The sequence below is a fragment of the Amphibalanus amphitrite genome, unplaced genomic scaffold (genome assembly GCF_019059575.1).
Source record: "Amphibalanus amphitrite isolate SeventyFive unplaced genomic scaffold, NRLGWU_Aamphi_draft 000657F_arrow, whole genome shotgun sequence".
Classification (NCBI taxonomy): domain Eukaryota; kingdom Metazoa; phylum Arthropoda; class Thecostraca; order Balanomorpha; family Balanidae; genus Amphibalanus; species Amphibalanus amphitrite.
Window position 1 is genome coordinate 315,296 of NW_024882151.1, and position 22,472 is coordinate 337,767.

General features: G+C 49.2%; 2 protein-coding genes across 8 annotated transcripts in view; one reads left to right on the forward strand and one right to left on the reverse strand.

Moving 5' to 3' along the window:
* LOC122364117 (NAD kinase-like) overlaps positions 1 to 4,404 on the forward strand; it is a 33,876-nt gene extending 29,472 nt beyond the window's left edge. For 3 of the 6 annotated variants that reach the window (XM_043334213.1, XM_043334210.1, XM_043334215.1), the window contains exons 7-9: positions 654 to 811; positions 2,197 to 2,279; positions 3,063 to 4,404. In XM_043334213.1, coding sequence (XP_043190148.1) covers positions 654 to 811; positions 2,197 to 2,279; positions 3,063 to 3,240 — 419 coding nt within the window. In that variant the 3' untranslated portion in view covers positions 3,241 to 4,404. Of the gene's footprint in view, positions 1 to 653; positions 812 to 1,973; positions 2,057 to 2,196; positions 2,280 to 3,062 lie in introns of all 6 variants that reach the window. The other 3 variants (XM_043334211.1, XM_043334214.1, XM_043334212.1) reach the window with 2 other exon arrangements.
* Positions 4,375 to 21,254, reverse strand: LOC122364116. 2 transcript variants are annotated; one of them, XM_043334208.1, is made up of 5 exons: positions 20,789 to 21,254; positions 19,142 to 19,335; positions 10,234 to 11,598; positions 7,943 to 8,142; positions 4,375 to 5,154 (listed from the first exon to the last, which is right to left on the reverse strand). In XM_043334208.1, the coding sequence occupies exons 1-5, from the start codon at positions 21,252 to 21,254 to the stop codon at positions 4,977 to 4,979; spliced, it is 2,403 nt and encodes an 800-aa protein (XP_043190143.1). In that variant the 3' UTR covers positions 4,375 to 4,976. The 2 variants fall into 2 exon arrangements, with proteins under 2 accessions (XP_043190143.1, XP_043190144.1); XM_043334209.1 differs by lacking the exons at positions 19,142 to 19,335; positions 20,789 to 21,254 and adding an exon at positions 15,474 to 16,438.
* Between the last annotated feature and the right edge of the window lie 1,218 nt (positions 21,255 to 22,472).

The window sequence follows — 22,472 nt, forward strand, 5'->3', positions numbered from 1 at the left end:
AATTATCAGCCCCCTCCCCCCTCCATGGGTCAGCAGCGCCGCGCCGTTGTCGGGGGCCAGCGCCATCGGGGTGGCAGTCGGCCACGCGCACTCAGTGGTTAGCGCTTAGCACCGGCGGCTAGCGCACGCCCGGTGTGTTATCGGCCGTGAGCCGCTCCAAAACGGCTGCAGTAACTGGTCGATATAAGTAGTAAGCAGATGCAGAGATGCAGGTGGATAAGGTATGTGCCCCTTCCGATCGAAGCATGTGCCCTATGCCACCTTTGGGACGCAGTAAAAAATCCTTAAAATATGCCCTGTTTCAATCCGAGCTTTTCTTGGTAGCGTTGATAATATCATCGTATAAACAAGTATTGATCTCACTTATCTTATCCACAGTTCACGATCACGCCAGTCACAACTCACAATCGCACTCGCGTTTATTCAATCGCGCGCACTCAAATGTTCGCTCTCTTGGCGGCTGCTTAGCAGCTGCGACTTCCAGGCGACTTCCGTTCTCGCCCGTCCGAGTAGGTATAGCGCCCCGGGGCATAACCGCCAGGGGCGGCGTCAGGTATACAGCCTGGGGAAGGCGATAACACGCCCACTCATCAACTCCCCTCCCATCAGGATATCAGCACTTTGACGGCTGACATATCCCTCCCCGGCTGCAGGTCTGATCGTCAGTACGCCCACGGGCAGCACGGCGTACGCGGTGGCGGCCGGGGCCAGTATGATCCACCCGAGCGTGCCGGCCATCATGGTGACGCCCATCTGTCCGCACTCGCTCTCCTTCCGACCGATCGTCGTGCCCGCCGGCGTCGAGCTCAAGGTCAGTATGGGGGAGGGGTACGGAGTGTGGAGTTGGGAGGGTGTCAACTGTTAAGTGATTGGAGGGAATTGTATTTGTGTTGAATAGGCACATCGAAGTGATCGAAATATCCAATGAAAACGTTTCCGACTGAATGGATATTGGATACCCGATACAGAGTGGGAACAATTGAGAACTTCTCTCAGCTGATGGCGTCCGCGAATTTAATTGAACCAATCAATGCGACAATAGGTATTCACATAGGGCGGTCCATTTCGAATGCTTCATTTTTCATCGCTGTTAACAGAATGCTAGTTAAGTGAAAGACAGAATTATATTTTTTAATATAGACGAGATATTTATGCATGAGCTGTCTGTTTGATGCAACTTTGATTTGGATTTGTTAAAGGGACCCTCCCACCTTCAAAAAAGTTAATGAATTGGCATGAAAGTGATGTCGCTCGGTTCAGAAAGAGCAAAAACGAATATCTACCAAATTTCATCGAAAAAATATTCACCGGTTTTCAAGATATTAGACTTTTCCTTTTGTTTACTTTTTGGGATCTCCGCTGTTCCTAGCGACTTTATTTGAAAGTGCGGCATTTGTTGCGCGCAAAGCAGCATATACCACCGCGTGCTACAAAACGTTTTAGTCAAATTAATGACGGACGTTCGAAAGCCTGATGACGTCATCAGACTCCCGTAATGGTTAAGAGATAGGGACCACGCTGGTCCCACCCTGCAAGTAAAGGGAAGAAATTTCTTGAACACCATAAAGCTGCGGGCGTTGCGACCAGGATGAATGGTGGTTTCTGAGCCTGGCCGCAAACTTGGCTATCTCAACTCAAAACTAATGTTAAGGTGGGAGGGTCCCTTTAAATCATTTGATCATTTTGTTCCCATAAAACATAGGTATGTACCAGGTGTCTCGAGCTTCCCACGTGTGATCTCTCTCCTCGCTCTCTCTCTCTCTCTCTCTCTCTCTCTCTCTCTCTCTCTCTCTCTCTCTCTCTCTCTCTCTCTCTCTCTCTCTCTCTCTCTCTCTCTCTCTCTCTCTCTCTCTCTCTCTCTCTCCTCTCTCTCTCTCTCTCTTTCTCTCTCTCTCTCTCTCTCTCTCTCTCTCTCTCTCCTCTCTCTCTCTCTCTCTCTACCCTGATCTGACCCGCCGGCTGACCTCGGTCAGATAATGGTCAGCCAGGAGAGTCGTAACACGGCCTGGGTGTCCTTCGACGGTCGCCGCAGTGAGGAGCTGCTGAAGGGAGACAGGTGTGACCCCTGACCCGAGCTGCTGTGAATAGCACGCTCCTGACCCCGGCTGTGAATAGCGCTGACGGCTGCGCTGACCGCTGACAGGAGTCGCGCTGACCGCTGACATCTGACCGCTGACTGTTCGCTGTGTGCCGCAGATCTGCCTGAACCCTGACGCGCGCAACACTGCCTGGGCTTCGTTCGACGGCATGCACCATCAGGAGCTCAGAAAAGGCGATAGGTCGGTAGCTCCCCAAAAATTACTCTTCACTGCCCCCACATCCCTTTCTTGGGCTGAACAAAACTGGTTGAGGTGGTGGCTGCTTCGCACACAAGTTTCTTCGGCTGCACTAAACTTCCGTCATGATTTCATAAAAGGCACCAGCACTCTTCGGCTTTCTGCAAACAGTTCTTTATTTGATACTTATCTCTTCAACACTTAGGCACCCTTTAGAAAATAACGATATCAACTTTTTGTCTTTTATGGGTGTGAGAGGCCTGAGGCACATCAAACAGTCTTCATATTTCTCAATAATCCTAGATGAACATCTTCTGAGTGATCTTTCGAACGTCTCGACATACCTTTTCTGACTCCTGTGGTAGATCAGCACTTTTAATGCCACGCTTTGTTTGTGTCTGCTTATTTATAGCACTTGTCATTGCACTTAGCACAAGTTTGTATTTTGTCTCTTTACAAATAAAGAGGCTGCAACTGTGTTTTGGTTTCACGTTTGCTTATCTCATAACTGCATGCTGGTTCAATGTAGCCTGATGTTGTTTGTAATTATTTGCTTTTGCATGTTTTGTGTTTCAGTAGTATAACTGAACAATCTTTGGATACGTACAAAATGCAGATCCAGCTTTTTTGCCAATATGACATAAAATAATGTATAGGTATCAACCGACACTAGCATACGCCGATTCGAACTACGCTGGTTTTTAACCGTAACGATGACCACTGAGCGCCTTTACGACCCACACTCAACCCTTCCCATACCCTGACCATCTCTGTTCCACCCCTCAGTCTGCGGGTGACGACGTCCGTGTTCCCGGTGCCGTCCATCTGTTCGTCCGACCAGATCACCGACTGGTTCGACTCACTGGACGAGTGCCTGCGCTGGAACGACCGTAAGAAGCAGCGTCAGCTCGAGTCGGTCGACTACCCACCTCCGGGTCCCGAGTATAAACAGCATCAGAGCTAGGGCGGAGACTGCATCGCGGGGGACTGACGGGAGAGTGAGCTCGCGTGGGGGATTCGTGAGCCAGACGGGATCACTTTGTGGAGCTGGTGATCCGTGCTGTTGACCTGGGACCACTATGATCCGTTTCGAGGTCAGGCCGATCCTATTTCGGATCACGAGGTCGTGATCTTGAGGCACGCGATGCTGATTGAGTTTCACGAGATACGTACTCGCGATTATCCGTCCACAAGGCTGCCGGGCCGGGGATCCGCCCTCTCTGTATAAAGTCTGTACGGGAATGTCAGGGGGCGCCTTCGTCTCAGCCCGTCATCTGCGCCACGGTGTAGACGTGAGTTCTTCAGACTCAACTGAGCTCTCGGCTAATTGAGTACGTTCGCGGAGTTTGAGATGACGATGAACCGGAGCTGCGCTCTATATATGACATAGACTCGTTAAGTGGTGAGGGTGGCGCGGTACGGTACAGCGCGCTATGGATGTTTCTCAAGTGGTCTTCTATTTCCTAAACCCGTGCCTCGGGCGGCCAACATTGTGCCTTGTAATCCGCATGATGTATATTTCTACAGTATATATTACAAGTATTTTAGATAATGACCAGACGCAATACTACTGAACATTCACTTTTATGTTTCAGGCATTGAAAACGGAACTTTCGCTTTTCAGTCTAAACTTTAATTTTCCGTAACCAAACTTAGCCCTATGATATGCATTTCTATCATTTGAAATGTTTCTTATTTTCAAAAGCAATGGATTTATGATCTATTATTTTGCTGTACAAAAAGTCACATGTTTTCTTCTGTTCATTATTTGCAAAGTTAATATTTAACTCAAATAATTATCACTAATTTATACTCTCTTGTTCCTATATATATATAGCAATATTTTCTGGTTGATCGTGACAAATGTTTATATTGACAAGAATCCCAATATATTTAGTTTCTACATGCTGACGAGAGCTGCTTGTGAGATCAACGGCGTACCGTGTCGATTGTCGAATGACTGCGGGAAAGTGGTGCCTTCTTACAACGACGGACCGTAAAATATGCCCTGTTCTTTATCGTAGACAGGCTGAAACCTATACACGTCTAGCAATGTTTGGATTGGTTGATCCAATCCAATGACAACTTCATACGCATGTACAGTCGTGAATATATTCAAATTTTCGGAGCGCATTGTGACACGGCGAGCCAGAGGAATGTCCATAACCATTGAAGGCTTGAGAAATTCAAGCCCACAGATCATCACACATTGACAACCGCTTTTCATCAACATTCAAATTACACGTAATAATAGTAAAATCACGAGGACCTGGACACGACAAGGCAATCAAGATAGCCTGGGATTTTGTTTGCACTTGTTCATGCAGTGAAAGGACAGAGTAAGAAATAAAATGTGAAAAATAAGCTGGGAGTGCGTTCACATAAAACCTTTCTTTAGTACAGGTCTCCAATGCAATATACATAGGCAAACTACAGACATTACACATGCACATCTTAGGAATAATCGCCACACTGTGCCTTTCGACAATTTAATCAGTGATCACATAAAAACAGGACACACAAATTCATAGGCTTGTTGAAAACATTCTTGACTTACGAATACAAATCACATGATCTGTGCACATGACTCTCACAGTTATCATTCGGACCGACAAATCACATGGCACCTCACAGGCCCACCTCCCCACAACCACACCCGCACCGAGCTCAGAGAGCCTTTCCACTCTCACACCACAAATGTTACTCTAGCGGGGAGAGTGGCAAAGCTCTAGTATCCGACTCCACCACCAGATGACTCAGCCGGCGCTCCAGGCCCTCGATGTCTCCGTCGGTTTCGGTGATTCGGCGCGTCAGCTGAGAGAGCCTCTGCTGCTCCTCGCGGATGCTTTGGTCCAGCCGATACAGTACGGTTTCCAATCTGGCGAGGGAACACGCACCATTAGCGAATGCCCGCCCGGAGAGCGGCTGCCTCGGGATGATATTGATGACGTCATTGAGATACAAACCCGGGGGTCGGGAGATGACCTTGGGGACGGTGAGGGGCGGGGGGGGGGGGGTGATGACGGAGGAGGCGATGACGGCTGCGATCAGCCGCGGAGATGACGCGGCCCTCCCGGCACTGACTGCAGCCCCCCGGGTCGATGGGGATGAGCTGCAGCCGCATTTATCAGGGACCGGGCGGTGCCTTTGCAGCCGGTCAGAGAGGTTATACTGGCGGCTCCACCGCTCCATATCGATAATATTTCCCGACAGAGCAGATAACCTGTCAGATGGGCGGGAAAAGGCCAGGAAGGTGACAGATGGCGCGAAAATTCCCGGTGCGGTGGAGAAAGGGGATCACACACTCAGTCAGTCTATGTAGTGATCAATACATTAGAAACGATTATTATATCCTTTAATTTTCAAAGCAAAAGAAGCAAATTGTGAATACTAGGTTGTAAAATGTAGATAGATAAAACAAAGCATCCTTATCCAAGTATCATAGGTCAAGCAGCCAAGCTATCATACGTCGTGCTACTATCAGCATGCACCAAAGATAAACAAATCCATAGCTAAGCTCTAGTAATCAGATACCTAAACATCGACTGCAAAGTGCAAGTCAATGACAAGGGTTGACAATTTTTAGCTTTATTTCTAAGCTTTCGCCGACAAGGAAACGGCAAGATCAGATCAGTGGACGGCGTATCTTCCTGGTCCATCCCGTCGGCCGTTCAGTGGCCCTGTTTGCTATTCCTGCCGATAGGTGTCACTAGTGGTCGGCGCCTGATGTTATGCTGTGCCGCATAACCCTGGCGAAGGATTTCGCGCCGCAAATGGTAGTGGCTGGGGAACGGGTGTGAAGGAGATTACGAGAAGAGAGAGACGGAGAGAGAGAGAGAGAGAGAGAGAGAGAGAGAGAGAGAGAGAGAGAGAGAGAGAGAGAGAGAGAGAGAGAGAGAGAGAGAGAGAGAGAGAGAGAGAGAGAGAGAGAGAGAGAGAGAGAGAGAGATATATGGAGAGGGAGAGAGAGAGAAAGTTAGCTGTTTGCTATGTTGCACCTAAGCAAAGAAAATAGTTTGTTTATTTTATCGTTTTTTTTACAACAGCATGTTTCGTTCACATAAAACGCGTCTTCATTCAGCGTAAGCACAGTCTCTACTCTATATTAGCATTCATGTTTGATGCCGCAAGCTTTTGAGCAGCCCATTGCCTCCTGATGAGCCCTGTTAGTGTCCATTATTCAAGTTCATTGCCGATGCATTTCTCACTCCCTTCCGATCCAGTATTCTACTCTGAATTGGCTGCAAATTGCTTCATTCACAGGCGAACGCTTTATGCACCATTGGAGCATGAATAATTGTCCACCTTGTTTCAGACAATATTGGTATTTTACGCACCTTTATATATTACTCGCACAATTTCACAATACCTAGGTGAAGGAAAATGTGGCATTCTTGGTTATTGGTCACCTTATAAGAGAACAGACTGCATCGAGGCTACAAAACAATAATTCTGGCTATTGCAGTCCTCTCCAGTCTCCATGGGGCAGCAAATCCAATGCTGTCTGGCATTCTCTCTATTCCCCCAGGGGACCGGGCCACGACCATAGGTACCCGAGTTGGAGAGCCTTATGAAGATAGGCAGGTGCGGATAACTGCGGCGGGCGTCGTTACCAGCACTGCAAATGGAACTGGCCAGACGGTTTATTGGCCATAGACAGACGCCCAATTTCCTTAGTTTTAATGAAACTCTCCAACTGCGACCTAATGTGAGCGACAGACGAAAACAGAAAAGTAGTAGACAAAAAAGGCTATTTAAAATCAGGAATAAGGGTCAAAGGAAAAATCCATTATATAACGCTCAAATTATCTATCAATGAAAAATACGTTTGCTTCGTTTATTCTGTCTTTAAATTTGCATAAATTAAAGATATTGTAAACAATGGTCAATGTAGTACTACAATCGGTCAAAAACAAATCAGTTTGCCTCATAGACACAAGTATACTGAATAGCGTAAAACTTCTGAAAAAGCAGCAAGTATATAAAAGTACCTAATGCCACATTTCGTGAGCAGCAGTATGGAATGGATTTTGCAGTGTTTTCATTTAAAAGCAAATAGCAGACATGCGGCGCCCGTCACGACCATTGGTATCGGACCATTCAAGACGGCAGTTGAAAAACGTCGACCCAGTTTGAAGGGACTATCCCACCTTCTAAAATGTTGTTAAAACCAGTTAAATTGTGCCCGACTTTATAGATTGGATGACCAGGAACACGGTTCTGGCATTTATTTTTCATTAAACATCTTAGGCTTTCCATATTCCAAACACAAACTTTCAAATATGTGACGTCACAGCTCAAAATTACCTCCTTCCCCAGGCCACATTACTGTCATAAAGCTGATTCTTTTTACTCTGTAGGCACCACAACAAAGTTTAGACCAAGTTTTAAGCGATTTTTCAACGAACAAACCCATTTAAATCAGAATGACTAAACGAGGTGACGTCACACTAACGGTCGCTCCATGTTGAAGATAGGGCCTTGTACAAGGCCCATTTTCAAATGAAGGGAACGAATTTCTTCAACACCAAGAGGCCGCGGGGGTTGCAACCTAGATAGATAGTGGTTTCTGAACCTCGCCGCAAACTTGGCTATCTCAACTCAAACCCCATGTTAAAGGTGGGATAATCCCTTTGAGGACATGAGCAGCCGGTAAATCACCGTACCTTTTTCTCTCGAAGGCTCCGTCGCGGGTGAGTTTGGCCTTGACCTGGTCCAGTTTCAGCTGGGTCTGATCCCTCTGCTCCTGAATCCGCTGTTTCTGCCGCTCGCTCTCCGCCCGACCCGCCTCCAGCCTGGTTCGAGTCTTCAGCTTCAAGTTGAGTTTCTGCTCCGCCAGCACGGGGTTACCCAGGCGGCGCAGGACCTGAACACGGAAAAGAAGTAGCGAGGTCATAATTATAAGCAGAAACTAGGTATAATCACGGCAGCAAACAGGGGATGGAACATAAAAGAACAGACTGTATTTCCTAAGGAAACCACGAGTGTTCCAGCGAATGCCGACATTGTAGCTTGATCTACAGGGCTGCTCAGACGAAGTCTCGCAGTCACCAAACCAAATAACCATTGCGACCGTCATATATCGTGTGATATATTCTCCTCCGCAGCCTAAAATAGCCCCAACTGTGACTTCAAGTGGCGCCTTTGAGCCCAGGGCTGCGATGGCGTCCTATTTCCAGCTCAGCTCAATCTCCACTAATCTCCGCACCGCTCTGCCTCTCCTCCGCCACTCTGCCGCGGTCAGCGTCGATCACGACAAAGGGAGCCGCTCGCAGCGGTCGGTCCGTGTTTACGACGTGCCGTCTGCGGGGGACGGCCACTGCCCGGCGAGCCAGAGACCGCGACCGGAGCCCCCGACCGACAGCGACCCGGCGCGGCGGCGCTGACACGACCGGGCCGAGCGGCGGCGGCGACAGCGAAAAGGTCACCAGGTCAGCCGGACCGTCAGCAATGATGACGAGGCCGGGAGATGCCGTTCTGGGCCTTATTGGCCGCGGCTGAGCGGGCAGCTACCGTCCCCTATAGTGGATGATGGTAGCGTGGGATGCCTGTTCTCATATCCAGGCAGAGTCGCAGGGTACCCGCCAGAAAGAGCAGCTCAGCATTGGCTTTATTCGGGCAGCGGGTCTTACGATGCTGAAGCTGTGCTCTCAGAATAAATCTTATCGAGTTTTTGCGTCATTGTGGCCCAGTGTGCCAGACAGTGCTGAATGCTGATGACTATGGTGATAACCTTCTTAGCATTTGCAGACGGCGGTACCACGGACGTCACATTTCTTGGTAGGAATTTTCTGTAGAATTTATCAAAAAAAAAACTCGGACGCATTTATGCATCACTTAAAGGGAGATAATGAGCTTTCTTTTTTCTTTAATAAAAATTACTCGACATCTATACTATTTCTACTGTAGTTTCTATAAAATATGAAAATTTCCTAGCACATTTTCGTATGTGAAAAAGGTTTTTATTTTTGCAAAAAAGAAGCAGTACTTGCAGTACTTGTAACACCCACCGAAATGCGTTGTCCTTCTTGTCCTTCTCTATAAAAAAGTCGCAGTATATGGCGCTTTTGTTTCAAACAGCGACGCTTGGGTTTTTGTTTATGTTATCGCCTTGTCGTTGCTTGGTTGTAAGGATTCTAATTTGAATTAGAGTTAATTCGGTTTAGAATTAATTAGATTCGTACATAGTGCCTACTCTTCTTTGTTTCCAAGTATTATTTTGCGCCACAAATGAACGGCATGCGCCAGAAACGCAGCCAAATCTTGCGATTGCGACTACGAAATTCATTATTTTGGCCTCAGAGCCTGAAGCGAAAAATACAAGCATATTTATTTCAAAAAGACTTCAGGTTTGTCGAACGGTGTTATGAGAATTTTGATAACAGTACTGCATAAGTTTTTCAGTGATGCCGCAAAAGTGTTGTATCTATCTTCTTTTATTGTGCAGTCGGCGGGACCGATTCAAAATTGAGTCGTTGCTACTAAAATAGCAGCATATGGCCTCAGATGATGAACAGGAAAAATAGTTGCGTAAATTTAGACATAAACCACCCCCAAACCATGAATATCTTTTGAAGGCACTATAGACGACCATTAACTAACTAGATGTGATGAAGATCAAATGTAAGGAATACGCTCATTTTACAAAATTACATGCAAGTACCAAAAAGTGATGTAAGTACTTATTCAACGGTCATTTTCAGCGCTCCCCGCTAACGTGACTTCAAGTTGAGATATTTGCGGCAAGGTACCGCATTGAGCAAAATGGTTTTAATTTACATTATAACTTGTTGTGTTTTGTCAGAAAATGGTCCTAACTCAGATTTTGTGGAAAAAGGTCATTATCTCCCTTTAAGCAAAAACACTAGCGTTTTAATTCCTGCAGCTAAATTCTGGGGAAGGTAAGACTTTATAATGTGCTACAATTTACGAACAAAGCTAAGCAATGTGTTCTTACCTCTTGTTCTTCGTCTTGCTCGATGTACTTTCCGGTCCAGCATCGGAGCGTATCGGACCCGTCACCTGTTGACCCCGACGTATCCAGATCATCTCCGAGTGACCCTGAGGTCACTGGCGAGGAGGCTCCCTCTGATTCAGACAGGGAAGACCCGAGCACCGGACGGCTAAGCGCCGGCAGCGGAGACGGTGGCGCCACCTGGGTCGGCCGCGTCTCCTCCGTCGTCTCACCCCCGCCGCGAGCTGTCAGGTCCAGCTGATGGAACTTCTGTCGTCGCTCAGCGATCTTGGTCTTGACCCTGAGCCAGAGCAGCTCCTCCGACTCCTCGTCTCTGTCAGAATCCTCGCCCTCCGGCCCACCAAGGGCTACAATGGCGTCCACCGAGCGACTGGCTGCCACTTGTGAGCGGCGTTCCTGCTCCACGGCCGGCTCCGGCTCCGGCTCCGGCTCCGGCTGCGGCTCCGGGCTGTCCTCCGGAGCCGGCCGGCGCGGCAGCGGAGACAGCGCCAGCGCGGCGGCTCGCTCCGCCTGCGCGATCTCCTCAAACATCTGCGCGGCGCGGCGGATTCTCTCTGAACGGATACTAGCCGTCTGCGCGCTGCGCTCCAGAAGTGCCCACTCAGAACCGGCCCGACGCATACCGAACTTGCCAGAGTCGGTCTGCGTCTCGACAGAGCGGAGCTTCTGCCGAGCGCAGGCGGCTGCAGCGCCAGAGGAGCCCCGGACTGAGGTCTTTCCGCCTCCGTTGGAGGTCAGAGAGGCGGGAGGGGAGACGGACCTCCGCCGGAACCGGCCGCCGGGGGGCGTGGCAGGCCGGCCCCAGCGGGATCCCAGGGTGGATCCCCGCGCAGGGGTCCGCTGGAGATCCGCAGAGTGCAGCTCCAGGTCCCAGCGGACCGAGTTGGGCGGCACGGGCTGATCAGCAAACGCCGGCGGCGGAGTGTTGGACCTGATATCGTCCAGGGAGAAGATGGGTCCTCCTCCGCGGCTCGCCGCCAGCCCGGGAGCATCCAGGCCTGTGATAAGCTGATCGCTGACGTCCGAACAGGCCTCCTCGCCGAGGTCTACCGCAGCGCCATCTGTGGAATCGTCAGCAGCCTCCGCCACCTCCCAGGTCTCAAACTCCAGACCACCTCCTCCGCTAGAAGAGAGCAGCTTCTCCGACTCAGCGGCACCTCCATAGCTGATGTTGACGGTGTTGTTCTCTCCATACGACACCGAAACCTTCTTCTCAGAGACGTCTCCGACCGAGTTCTTCTCGTCAGTGACGTCACTGCTGACGTCACTTGTGGTGTCATCGGTTTGTTGGCCGGAGCCGGCGCGCAGCACGCCCAACCAGCTGCGGTAATCGTCCCGAGAGCGGAACTGAAACGCAAGGAGGACTGGTGTCAGATGGGGACCATGCTTGGAGTCATAAAATAAGAGGTGCTGTTAGGGCAGAGGTAACATAAGTTGGAAAAAATCGTTATTTTGATATTGTATTGCTAGAGATTGTATTAAAAAACAAACAAAAATAAAAGCGTTGTTACGTCTAACTAAGTGAGGACGTGCATTGCACCCTTGAGGTTGACCGCCGCTTTCCAATCCGAATTTAAATAATTATTTGTTGTTAATAGTTTATTTACCGCGGGTGAAGTAACGAGTTACTTCGAAAACACATACTCAAGGCTCTGTTTTGTGTTGTTCTTCGAGCTTAGTTCAGGTCATCGGTAAATGAACACAGGCAGTTTGCGAGAACTTCCCAAAATAAACAAAAGCAAACAACTACACCATGCAATTAAATCATCGGGATCCCGTTTACAAATGCTAAACGGATTCAAAGCCGACCTGAAGGGTTTCCATCCAACGCTGCCTTGATCAACATTCATCGGCGCTTGCACAATTCATAAGCTATCTACAACCTCCAGGCCTCAGTTTTCGGATTATCTTCCACTCTAGTGGCTTTCTCAGTCTCCTCGCATCAGTTCGGGTCTGTTATCGGAATAGCCTGCTACGAACCGGCTTACAATGCATAGAAAAACTTGGTTTATCAGTTATCACAACAGTCAGCTGCCACAACGTCAGCGTTGAGAGTATCGAAAATGATTAGGAATTGGTAGGTTTTCCTTAGTCTCAGCAGGTTAATGTTGACCCAGGTCTTGCTAAGCTGCCGGCTCACCTCTGACTTCCGAATCCTCGAGAATAATGGATTGAACGTGTCACTACGAACACGACAGCTGAGGAACGCGCGCCTGCCACCCGGGTCACTTAGTGTCGTGTTAAACTTATGTGGCGGACATGATCATGTTACCCCTTGGAAAACGCCGACATGACTGTTGGTGCAGGCATTTCTGAGAACTCAAGCTAAGCTACTTATGGCGCCACGCCAATAAATCTTGCCTGTTATCCATTTAGAGCACGTATTTGGCCCGGAAACCATCAAGATTACCATCGCAATTAACTCCAGATGATAGATTTGTAGCATTTCGGAGCTAGAAGTCATGCAATATGTTGAAACAAGTCTGACAGGCGATGCAAAATTGGCAGCGCTCCCCGAAATAGGTACCTGATTTGCCATGGAGTGGTGCTGCATCACGAACGATGCGAGCGACTGAAAGCCGCTGCATCCGGCGCTAAGAAGTCTGCTCATGATGCCGGACTGGTTTGAGTCTCTCACACACACAGCACACACTTCCTCAGACCGCCTCCCACCACTACCAAGAAACAACTGCCCACACCAAACACACCGACCGACAATTCACAGTTCTGGTACACATCACACACATCGCCGAAAGCATTGCAACGCCACGCCCAAACTGATTGTTCCAGCGACCTGTTTACAACTGATATCTGGAGACACTTTCGCCACTGATGTCACTGCAGCAACAAGGCGTGGGAGGCGAGTGTAAAGTGTATCGCGGCTTTTCATCTGCTGAGCAAACTAATCCGACCGTGTTACAGTTTTGAACTTTATGTGGCCAAAGACGAGCAAAAGGCTAAAATTCCAATCAGGCGGGAGAATAAACGATCACCACCGTTTAAAACCCAAGGGGTCAAATGATAATGCCTAATAAAAATGGCGAATTTCAAAGGTAACAACAAACCCTTGATAATTACTTTCAATTGTCACATTATCTCCCCACATAAACTATGCAGTATGCTAGTCAGTCGTCACGTATAGTACAAAGTAGGCACAGATATTCCGTAGGTTTCCCTTTGTCTTGACAGACATTCTAACGCTAGCATGCTCCCCTTCGAATAGCTGTGGTATCTAATGTCACAATCAGTACAGCATGTCGGCAACAATGCAACTGCTCTGAACACAAATTGCGTCCAGTTTTAGCGTGACTTATCGCATTGTTCAAACATGCATCAAACAAATTGCGCTATCATAATCATTATGACAACTTGCCCGCAAAGGCAAAATCTGCAGTAAGTTCAAACATTACTTGCTTTGTTGTTGAAAGGCCTTTAATGTCCTCGCCCAATACTTCAGTGAGCTGCTTGTGCTGACGGCTTAGCCACAATTCCTCATTGCTTTTTTACTTGTTACAAAGTGCAATGCTCAGAGAAAAGTATACTTGCTTACCGCATTATAAGTTACAAAATCGGCTAGTTCGGACATTTTATCTCATCGTCATAGGCGGTGGAACGGGGAGGGCACCGGGGCACCGTGCCCCCTTTTATTTTAGCATTTTAACATTAGCCCTATGGGCGTTGCATGGAAAGAATGGGACCAAAAGTCGGCAATGCCCCCCCCCCCTTGATTGAAGGTGTTCCGCCGCTACTGCTCATCGTGTCTAACTCTCATTCCTGTCTTCCGTGCCTCGACCCGTCCTAGTTCTCTATCTCTCCTCCAACTTTACCTCCTTTACCTTACCATCCCCACACCCCAATTTAAGCGGGTGATCGTCTAATTTCGCCCACCCGCCCCTGTCCTCCCTCCCAGCACGTTTGATTGGGGTTATAACCGGTACTGACGTCAATAAGGTGGCATTGTTTGCAGATATCAGCGGAATAATGGCAGGTTAAAACGTGTCGTTTGGTGATCGGGGATGTCAATTGTCAGAGGGCTACAATTTAAGAAAATCCATGACTCTTGCTCAGACATTTTTTTTGTTACATTTATGTTGCATGCTTTTGTTTAATTTCCCCTTCGTTAATCCAACTGCGCTTAAAAAATAAACCAAAATATTAAGAATTCAAGCAAAGGCTAAATCTTGTCAGTTGCTAGTCACTTATCAGGACAAGAAAAGCTAGACGGCAAGGAGCGGGGATAATCAGACCATGTTTCTCCCGCTATGACCGCAAAAGACGGTCAACAATGCTCGGTAAAAAAGCCGAAATAGTAGCGAACAGCGAGCCAATTACACACACCAGTCGCACTAACACAATGTCCAGAGTTCTGCGGACGGCGTAATTCATTCTCTGGCAGCCAAGTATGCCGAGTGCTGTAGTTTTTACATATCTCCATCACTGAGCCATTCAAAGTGGCACCGTATACTCTCAGACCAGTGACCATTCCTGTTCTGAGCTGACTGTCGACAGTTGCTAGCACTACCGACCAACCAATCAGTGTCGATCCGTGTTGAGACAGCCAATCTACGTCCGGTGGTCCGTAACCGGTGTAGAATGACAAGCATTAGCGAGGCGTCGCTCGCCCACTGCCCGAGCTCCGTGGTGCTGCTGAAGCGCAGTAGGGTGGATTGATTATGAAGCAGACGGTGGTAGGTATGTCATGATACTATGACATGAAGCATAACAAAAGGGGTGGTCCGATAGCCCTATATTTGAAAATAACCCGAGCGTGACGATAAGACGAGTTATTCTCATCTCAGCTTGGGGTCGGCAAGATAGCGGAGCCAGCAGATGATTCAGTGCTTACTGCTTACTACACTGATATCAATGGCTATTGCCTGTGATGAATGACAATTCAACATATGATGCAGTTTCGTTCCGAGAATACACCAACCATGACAAAAACCTGTTTGCTTTGAGTACCAAATAAATGATGGCAAACATTTGTGTAATTTGATCAAACTCTAGAAAAGTGATATAAAAATGCCGAAAGCGAAAGCCACAAATCACCCCACAGGAATGCACCATACCCACCACGTGTCGACCCAACCAGGTCATCACCGCTGAACCGTGCACCGGACGGGCCACGCCCAGACGGGAAACCACAGCACGGCCCAGCAGTCGCAGCACGGCCCAGCAGCCGCAGTACGGCCCAGCAGCCACAGCCCGGCCCAGCAGCTTACCAGCGCGTCCAGCAGGCGGCTGCCCCAGCCGGAGCGGTGCAGGAGGGCGGCTGTCACCACACCAGCGGCCAGCAGGCCCGCTGCTGCTGCCGCCATCGTGTCCACAGGTCGCGACACGGTGAGAAGTGAGGAGCGTCCCGGTAGTAGCGACACTGTGCTGAGGTACTGTGGAGCGTCCACCCGCCGCGACGCCGCTCCAGCGGCCACGCGGCGCTCTTCACGGACTGGTGCTCTTCCGTTCCCGAGTCAACAGTGACGAGTCACGACTCAGGAGTCATCCGAGTCACGATTCAGGAGTCAACAGAGACACGACAGGGGTGGAGAGTCGCCAGACGGTGTTCGCAGTGGAGTGTGAGGGTCGTCACTGATCGGCTTTGATCGGCATTTGACTGATTGAAGATAGCAGCGATTGTCAGAGCGAAGTTCATCGGGTCATTGACGGATATATCTCCTCAATGTTTTCAACAAGGTGGCTATGCTTCTGTGAAGTGAGCTGCTCTATCACGGCTTTCACGGCACGGAAAGTATCACATCACAAACCGATTTGCCATGTTGCTTGAATTGTAGACCTGTATTGTATGTAGGTTCGCAGCTCGAGTGCGTGCTCTAACAGATATTGCAATGTAAAGTTTTTCAGCAAATTCAGCACTGTTAAAAACACTCAGCGTATCCACTTGCCAGCCGGCTAGTTTCAATCAAGCCTTTGCTTTTCCACTATACAGCTCCCGTCAACTGTAGTCTGCACCAGCACCTGAACCCTGAACCCTCACTAATCACAACCAGAAGCTCATGCACTGCAGTTTGTCCACCAAAGCCCACCGCTCACACAACTCTCACTAAACTCTCGGTCACTGCGCCCTCCACCTTCACCGTCGCTCACCCGACGCGTGACTTGTCACCGATCGAGTCACCGTCACTCTCTCACAGATCGCCAACCGTCACACGTCAAAGATCGTCACGTGATCAATCGCCACCGACCACAATCGTATCACAGATCGTCGACCGTCACACGTCACAGATTGTCACGTGATCAAACGCCTCCGCCCACAATCAGCTGTCTGTCTGACATGAAGCAGATAACAGTCGAGGACCAGTTCAAATACGCCCTCCTGTAAAGTTGGGTTTATAACCAGTTCGGCCGTAGGTCTTGTACAAGTGGTTTGTTTGTTCAACAGCTGCTATCTCGCGGCCTTGGAGGTCAATAATGTTGGAGTACTGATTGCCAGCCAGAGGAAGTGACCCTTTACTTATCAACCATTCTAGGAGTTGAAGAAAAACCACGTATCAGATATTGTCTCTGATGTGAAATGCTTTTGTATTTGGGTTGGTTTAAAGTAGTTACAATTTAGAGTACAAATATGTCAGCATGACTATTGACTATATACATAGTGAGCAGTGTAGGCCAATAATGCAGATTCTATTCACAATGCTGGTAATTCATTGTGCATATTTGCGTGGCAAAAGAGCTGCGCTTCACAAACAAAAGCCGACACTCTTATCACAAAACAGAGCATACAGCCCGCCGATAATAGGCAAAAACCTAAATGTCAGTGAACACAAGTGCAATGTTGTGCCAACAGGCACAGCATCGCAACCTTTATCTCTGAGCTACCCGGTAATCTCTACCGGTCTACCCTGCCTACGTCGCTGGCAGCACCGCCTATGTATACACGGTCTCTGCTCTCAGCTCGCTGTATGGATACCGACGGGGAGTCTAGCTGCCACCGATTCACGGCTGTTCATCAAACAAAGGCCGGTGTGGACCGAGCGACGCCCACAGGTGACGGTCACGCCTCGGTGACGCCCGCCAGACCGTGACGTGACGGGGTGACACGCCCCGCTCTGCAGCTATAGCCCCAGGGCCGAACGATGACGGACGGAGCGGGGAGCTGATCGGTGGAAAGTGTCGAGTCATTGATGATGACTCAGACTGTGGTGTGCTCTGCAGTCTGAGTGGTCAGTTAGCGCCGGGAAAAATTTGTAATTATCTAACGGATGCAAACTGGATTAAAGGTAGTGTGCCACCTTTGAAAGATTTCCCATTTTATTTTTCCTAGGATAAGAAGCTTCTGTTTTTACCTAATATCGCAAAAAAAATCAAAAATGGGCCTGAAATAGTGCCCTTTTCGCCTAAAAGTTTTTCGGTTTTTAGATATGTATAACAACTGTAGTGGGCTCACCTGCAAACAGGCGTCGGGCAACAATCGCGAATGCGGCGCACTTGTGACAATAAGCAAAGGTCATTATAGTGTTACGACCATACGACGTACGGGAATGAGTTATCAGCTGTCTAATCGTAGACAACACAATGTCGAGCCTTAAACTGTAAGCCCGTATTGGTATTGTTTCTTTTATTTGGCTGTCGAACATTATTTATGGTTTGAAATATGATTTTATGTAAAATAATTGATATGAAAAAGCCGTCTTATAAGTTATGACCCCATTTCACCACACGCAAGTGGCAGAAATGACAATGATCAGCTGACGCATTTTTCTTGGCCGAAGTCAGAGCGCGCGGCCCGACGCACCACGCGTATTTGGAAATTCCGACCTCGACGAGCATCAGAAGCCACCTAACAGGCGTGTTCGAAACCGCAGGAGATGATGATGAACGGGTTTATCGAAACTTGATTGGATGAGCATATCGGTAATAGCGATTTCAGTGTGTGCATTTATTGTTCATAGTGGTGTGAAATGTGGTTGGGGTACGACCGACAACCCGTCGGGGCGAATTTCGCACTGGGGTACTCAAAATTTGAAGAATTTAAGACGTTTCCATGAGTTTTGAAGGTATGAATAAGTTCTAAAAATCCGGTTCTCCTTATCTGGGCCATTAACTCCATACGGTCCAAGAAAGCTGGCACACTACCTTTAAAGAAAGAATATTTAGCAGCAAGCTTCAAAAAGCATCTTTTCAAATACAGCCTAAGAAAATACTGACACGTAGACGCGTTGTTTACATTCATCTGGCATATCACGGCACGTTTGGAGTAGCGTTTTAGTCTGCTGGAATAGTTGTAGCGCAAAACCAAATCGCGCTAATTAACTTTTTTCGTTTAGGTATCTTAGCATATCGCAGTAACTGAAAGCAATAACTCAAGTTGTTTTGAACTTGAGTTTTGATCTGTCACTGATTTGGCGAATTATGGCGCGTTGGAAATGAGGGCGTGTACAACTTTGTCAGAAATATCTCAGAAGCTGTTTTAATATCCCGTCATTTCAATCCTCGGCCAGATATTTCGTGTGATGTCAAGTCATAACTGCGCCCTTTGTTAACCCCTTACCTTTGGTACATCTAGCTTTAAGCTTACTCTGACCTCGAGCTGAGTTTTATTTTCAGCGTAGATCGATGCGCAGCCATGCCTCTGGCTGGCTGCGTCTTCCTCCACGCCCTTTATATTGCAGCTCTCGAGAAAAGAAGTTCGTCGTAAATTTAGCCGCGAAGCGGGTCGGAAAAAGCTCAGAAGTCGGCATTGCCGCCGCCTCAGCGTGGTATATCACCCAGAACTCGCAGCCAATCACAGGAAATAGCGGAACGTTCGAAGGTCGGCACTGGAGGTGGAGTTTCGCGGCTGATTTTCGGCACAGCTCGCAAAAATAAAGGAGCCAAGCCGGATTACAAGCAGCTGCGTTAGTTGGATTCTTGTGATACGGCAAGTATTGCGTACCTTTAGGAAGAGCTCCGGTGTGTGACCGCGGCATATTTTGACGGCGTTTCGGTGGCTGGTCTCGGGTGCAGACCGGATGGTGACCTCCGGAAGGCGCAGCCTCAGGTCGGGGGTGACCAGGGTGTGGCCGTGGACGGATAGGTGCTGCCGTGTCCAGCGGTGGTTCCGCGTGTCGCGGCTGGTCTCCACGATACCTGTAAAACGGGGTACAAAGTCAGGCCACCTCTGAACGGAATGGTGGGCTCGAGAGAAGCACACGGCAGAACTCAGGGAAAAAACAGAACACATATATTTGGGCATAAAGGGCAAACTTTTTTTAAAGAGAATTACGTTGGTACCGTTTCATATTGATAAGTTTGATAATGAAAACACACGAATTTATCATTTCTGACAGTAAGTCAGCGCAGGAAGTTTGCTGAACACAATTTTCAAAGCATTTATAATTGTCTAGGTAAGCAAGAAAGATAAAATAAGCGCAAGATTACTTCCAAATTTCATAAGGAAATATAGATGGCTGGTCATGAAAATATCCGAGCATATCCGGGATATCACCGTCACTAAATCAAACTCCGTGTCTTTTGACCGAGCCTGATATTACAGCTCCGAACATAACATTTTGACAGCCTCTGCGGATCGCCCTCGCTGGGTCGATCGTTTGTCTCGGGTACGGTCGTTAGTGTCGCCATCCGGCGGCCAAATCGTGAACTAATGAGCCCCTAACTCAGAGCTGCCACCGCCGCACCAGCCGACCGTTGGCGCGACGGCTGACGTGGGCGTCGTGATAGACGCCTTCCAACGTCACGGCAATTATTTCATAGAAAAGGGGAAAAATGAATCGGAATGACTGAGTTCATTGGCCTATACTGACAAATACGGACATGATTTTTATATATATAACAGTTCCTTTTGCTAAAGGTAAGTCATTTTAGCGATTATTCGAGGCTCGATTTTCACCACCCTGTTGGATAATTCTTAGGACAGCATATTGTTACATTGTGGGGAGATGTCAATTGTCAGGTGTTTGCAGAACGGTGATCGTTAGCGAATGCATAAATATTTTGCAGAGCCTCACTGGTGGCTCTTTATGGCTCTATAACGTTTGAAAGGTTTAATAAGCGCTTCATTTCGAGCCCACCGCATGCATGTAGTAGTTTTTGGCAGACGGTCGATTTCCACTTTTTGTGCATTCACTCACACGAACGCATGAGGGCATGACTAGCGATTGTTTGGCCCAAGATGACACGGTTCAGTTCGCCACTCGTGTGGGCGCACGCTTTGTAAAGAAAGGAGCGTGCAAACTCATAAGGGAACGCTAGACTGAATAGAATATGAATAGCTTGGGTATAATAGGTATCGAAATGTTATCGACGGAAAATGGTTCCTTAGATCCTATACATTTTTTTCAGTAATAATGGCTGTTATTATAGTTACTCGTATGTAACTTGTAAGCACCAGCTTTGATGGCAAGCAATGACACTAAATTACATGTTTAAAAAAATGCATTCGGGGTTGATGAAATTGAATGAACAAAAATGGTTCTCACTCAACCTAACAACTTGTTTCGGTTGAGGTAAATTCATGCATATGACACTTGTGGATCTAATGCCAAAAAAGAATAAATATCTTGAAGACAAGTGATTCACTTACCCTCCAATCGGGCAGGCAGGTCCTCGGCGTCGTCTCCCCAGCGGATGGTTCGTCTCATGCCCAGTGACGGCCCGCCACCTCCCCCGCCACCTGTAGCCGAACCCGTCTCACCAGCGACAGGCACATTTGTGAGCTCGCCTTCAGAGAGCCCCGGTCCGGCCAGGGGCGGATCCAGACCTCCCTGAACGGGGGAGCGGCCGCCGCTGCCTCGGGCACTTCTGCCTCCACCACCTCTGTCCCTGTCACTGTCTCTGATGTCTCCGTTAGTGCCTCGGCTGCCTCCTCTGTTGCCTCGGTTGCTGCCTCTGCTGGCCCCGCTACCAGCTCTTGCACTGCTACCCAAACGCCCAGAGGAGATGGAACCCCGCTCTGACCCGAAAGGGCTCTGGTCAGGGTAGATAGTCTTGTTGAGAAAGGTCATCCTCACCGGCAAGATTTTCCTCATGGGTTCGAGTCTGTGGTTCATCACCTCTCCAAGCCACTTCAATAGTCACTTTACCAGGAGCACGGTCATCTGAACTGTCCTTCCCTTGAGGTCACTGGACGACCTACGACGTCAGGCATCATTCCAAACAGGGTCCGCGGCGCCGGCCGCGGAACTGGCGCCTCCTCTTCCTCCGGCTGACGGAGTACGGTCACGTGGTCCTCGTCCTCCCGGTTCGTCTGGTGGAGGTCTTCGTCCGGGTCCCCGGGAGGAGGACCGGGGAACTCAAACGAGTGCACGCTGGCCTTGGCTCTCAGCGGCGAGGAGCGAGACGAGGAGCGCACTGAGGACCGCTCGGACGGCGGCGCTGACCGCTGCTCTCCGGCCGAGTCCTCCCTGTCCTCCCGAGGACGCCGTTCCTCGCGCTGTGCTGAGCGGTGACCGTGGCCGCGCCGGCTACGGATGATAGACCGTCGGAGGCGCTCCTCTGGCTTCAACGGGGCCCGATCCAGGTCCTCCTCCTCTTCGGAAGGCGGGTTGGGACGGTTACCGTAGGTGCGGTACACTCCACTACCGCCCCTGCTGCCTCCCCCTCTCCCACCTCCTCCTCCTCCTCCTCCACTCGAGAAGAGGGGATTGTTCCTAGTGACGGCCGCCTCCTCGAACCCGGAGCGTCCTGGCGGGTAGGGAGCGCTGATGTGCAGGCCGCCGGGCGGCACCGGGTACTTGCGGTGCTTGCTGTGTCGTGCTCCCATGACAGGGCGGGTCCGTGTCACGCCGCTCTGTGGACGGAAGTGGTGCTACGTCAGCGGCGGGGACAGCGGACGGCCCCGCCCTCGGCGGTCGGGGGAGCGCGAACCTGCCGACTGGTCACGTATATCAGGGTCAGTGCCCCCGGCTGGGCAGGGCAGCAGTCAGTTCCATCAGACGTGACCAGCGCGATCAGTGCGGTGACTAGACACGAGTGAAATAAAAATCAGACCGGCGAGCATACATGCTAATTTTGGGGCAACATTTCCGTGAGTAACGGTTCTGACTTTGCGACAAAAATAGGAGCCAGCAGCATCGTGTCAGAAGCAACACATCTGAGTAGTTGCAACTCCAAGGTCGCAAATGTATAAAACCGAAAAGTAGTGCTTATCATAAGAGTAGTTACAAGGGCCGTTTACTCTGCTACCTACCAGGGTCAGGGCAGTGTCAATGTGCCGTGCTGGTGTGACGTGCCCCGGCGCCACACTAACAAAAAGCACACCGATCGGT

Bases quoted from the DNA above. Each gene is read 5' to 3' on its own strand.
- LOC122364116 (XM_043334208.1), bottom strand. From the start codon at position 21,254: ATGAACCACAGACTCGAACCCATGAGGAAAATCTTGCCGGTGAGGATG. The intron at 11,599-19,141 runs GTACGCAATACT...CTTGCGTTTCAG, and splicing joins CACCGGAGCTCTTCCTAAAG to TTCCGCTCTCGGGACGATTA. The intron at 5,155-7,942 runs GTACGGTGATTT...TTCCCTCGCCAG, and splicing joins GGAGCCTTCGAGAGAAAAAG to ATTGGAAACCGTACTGTATC.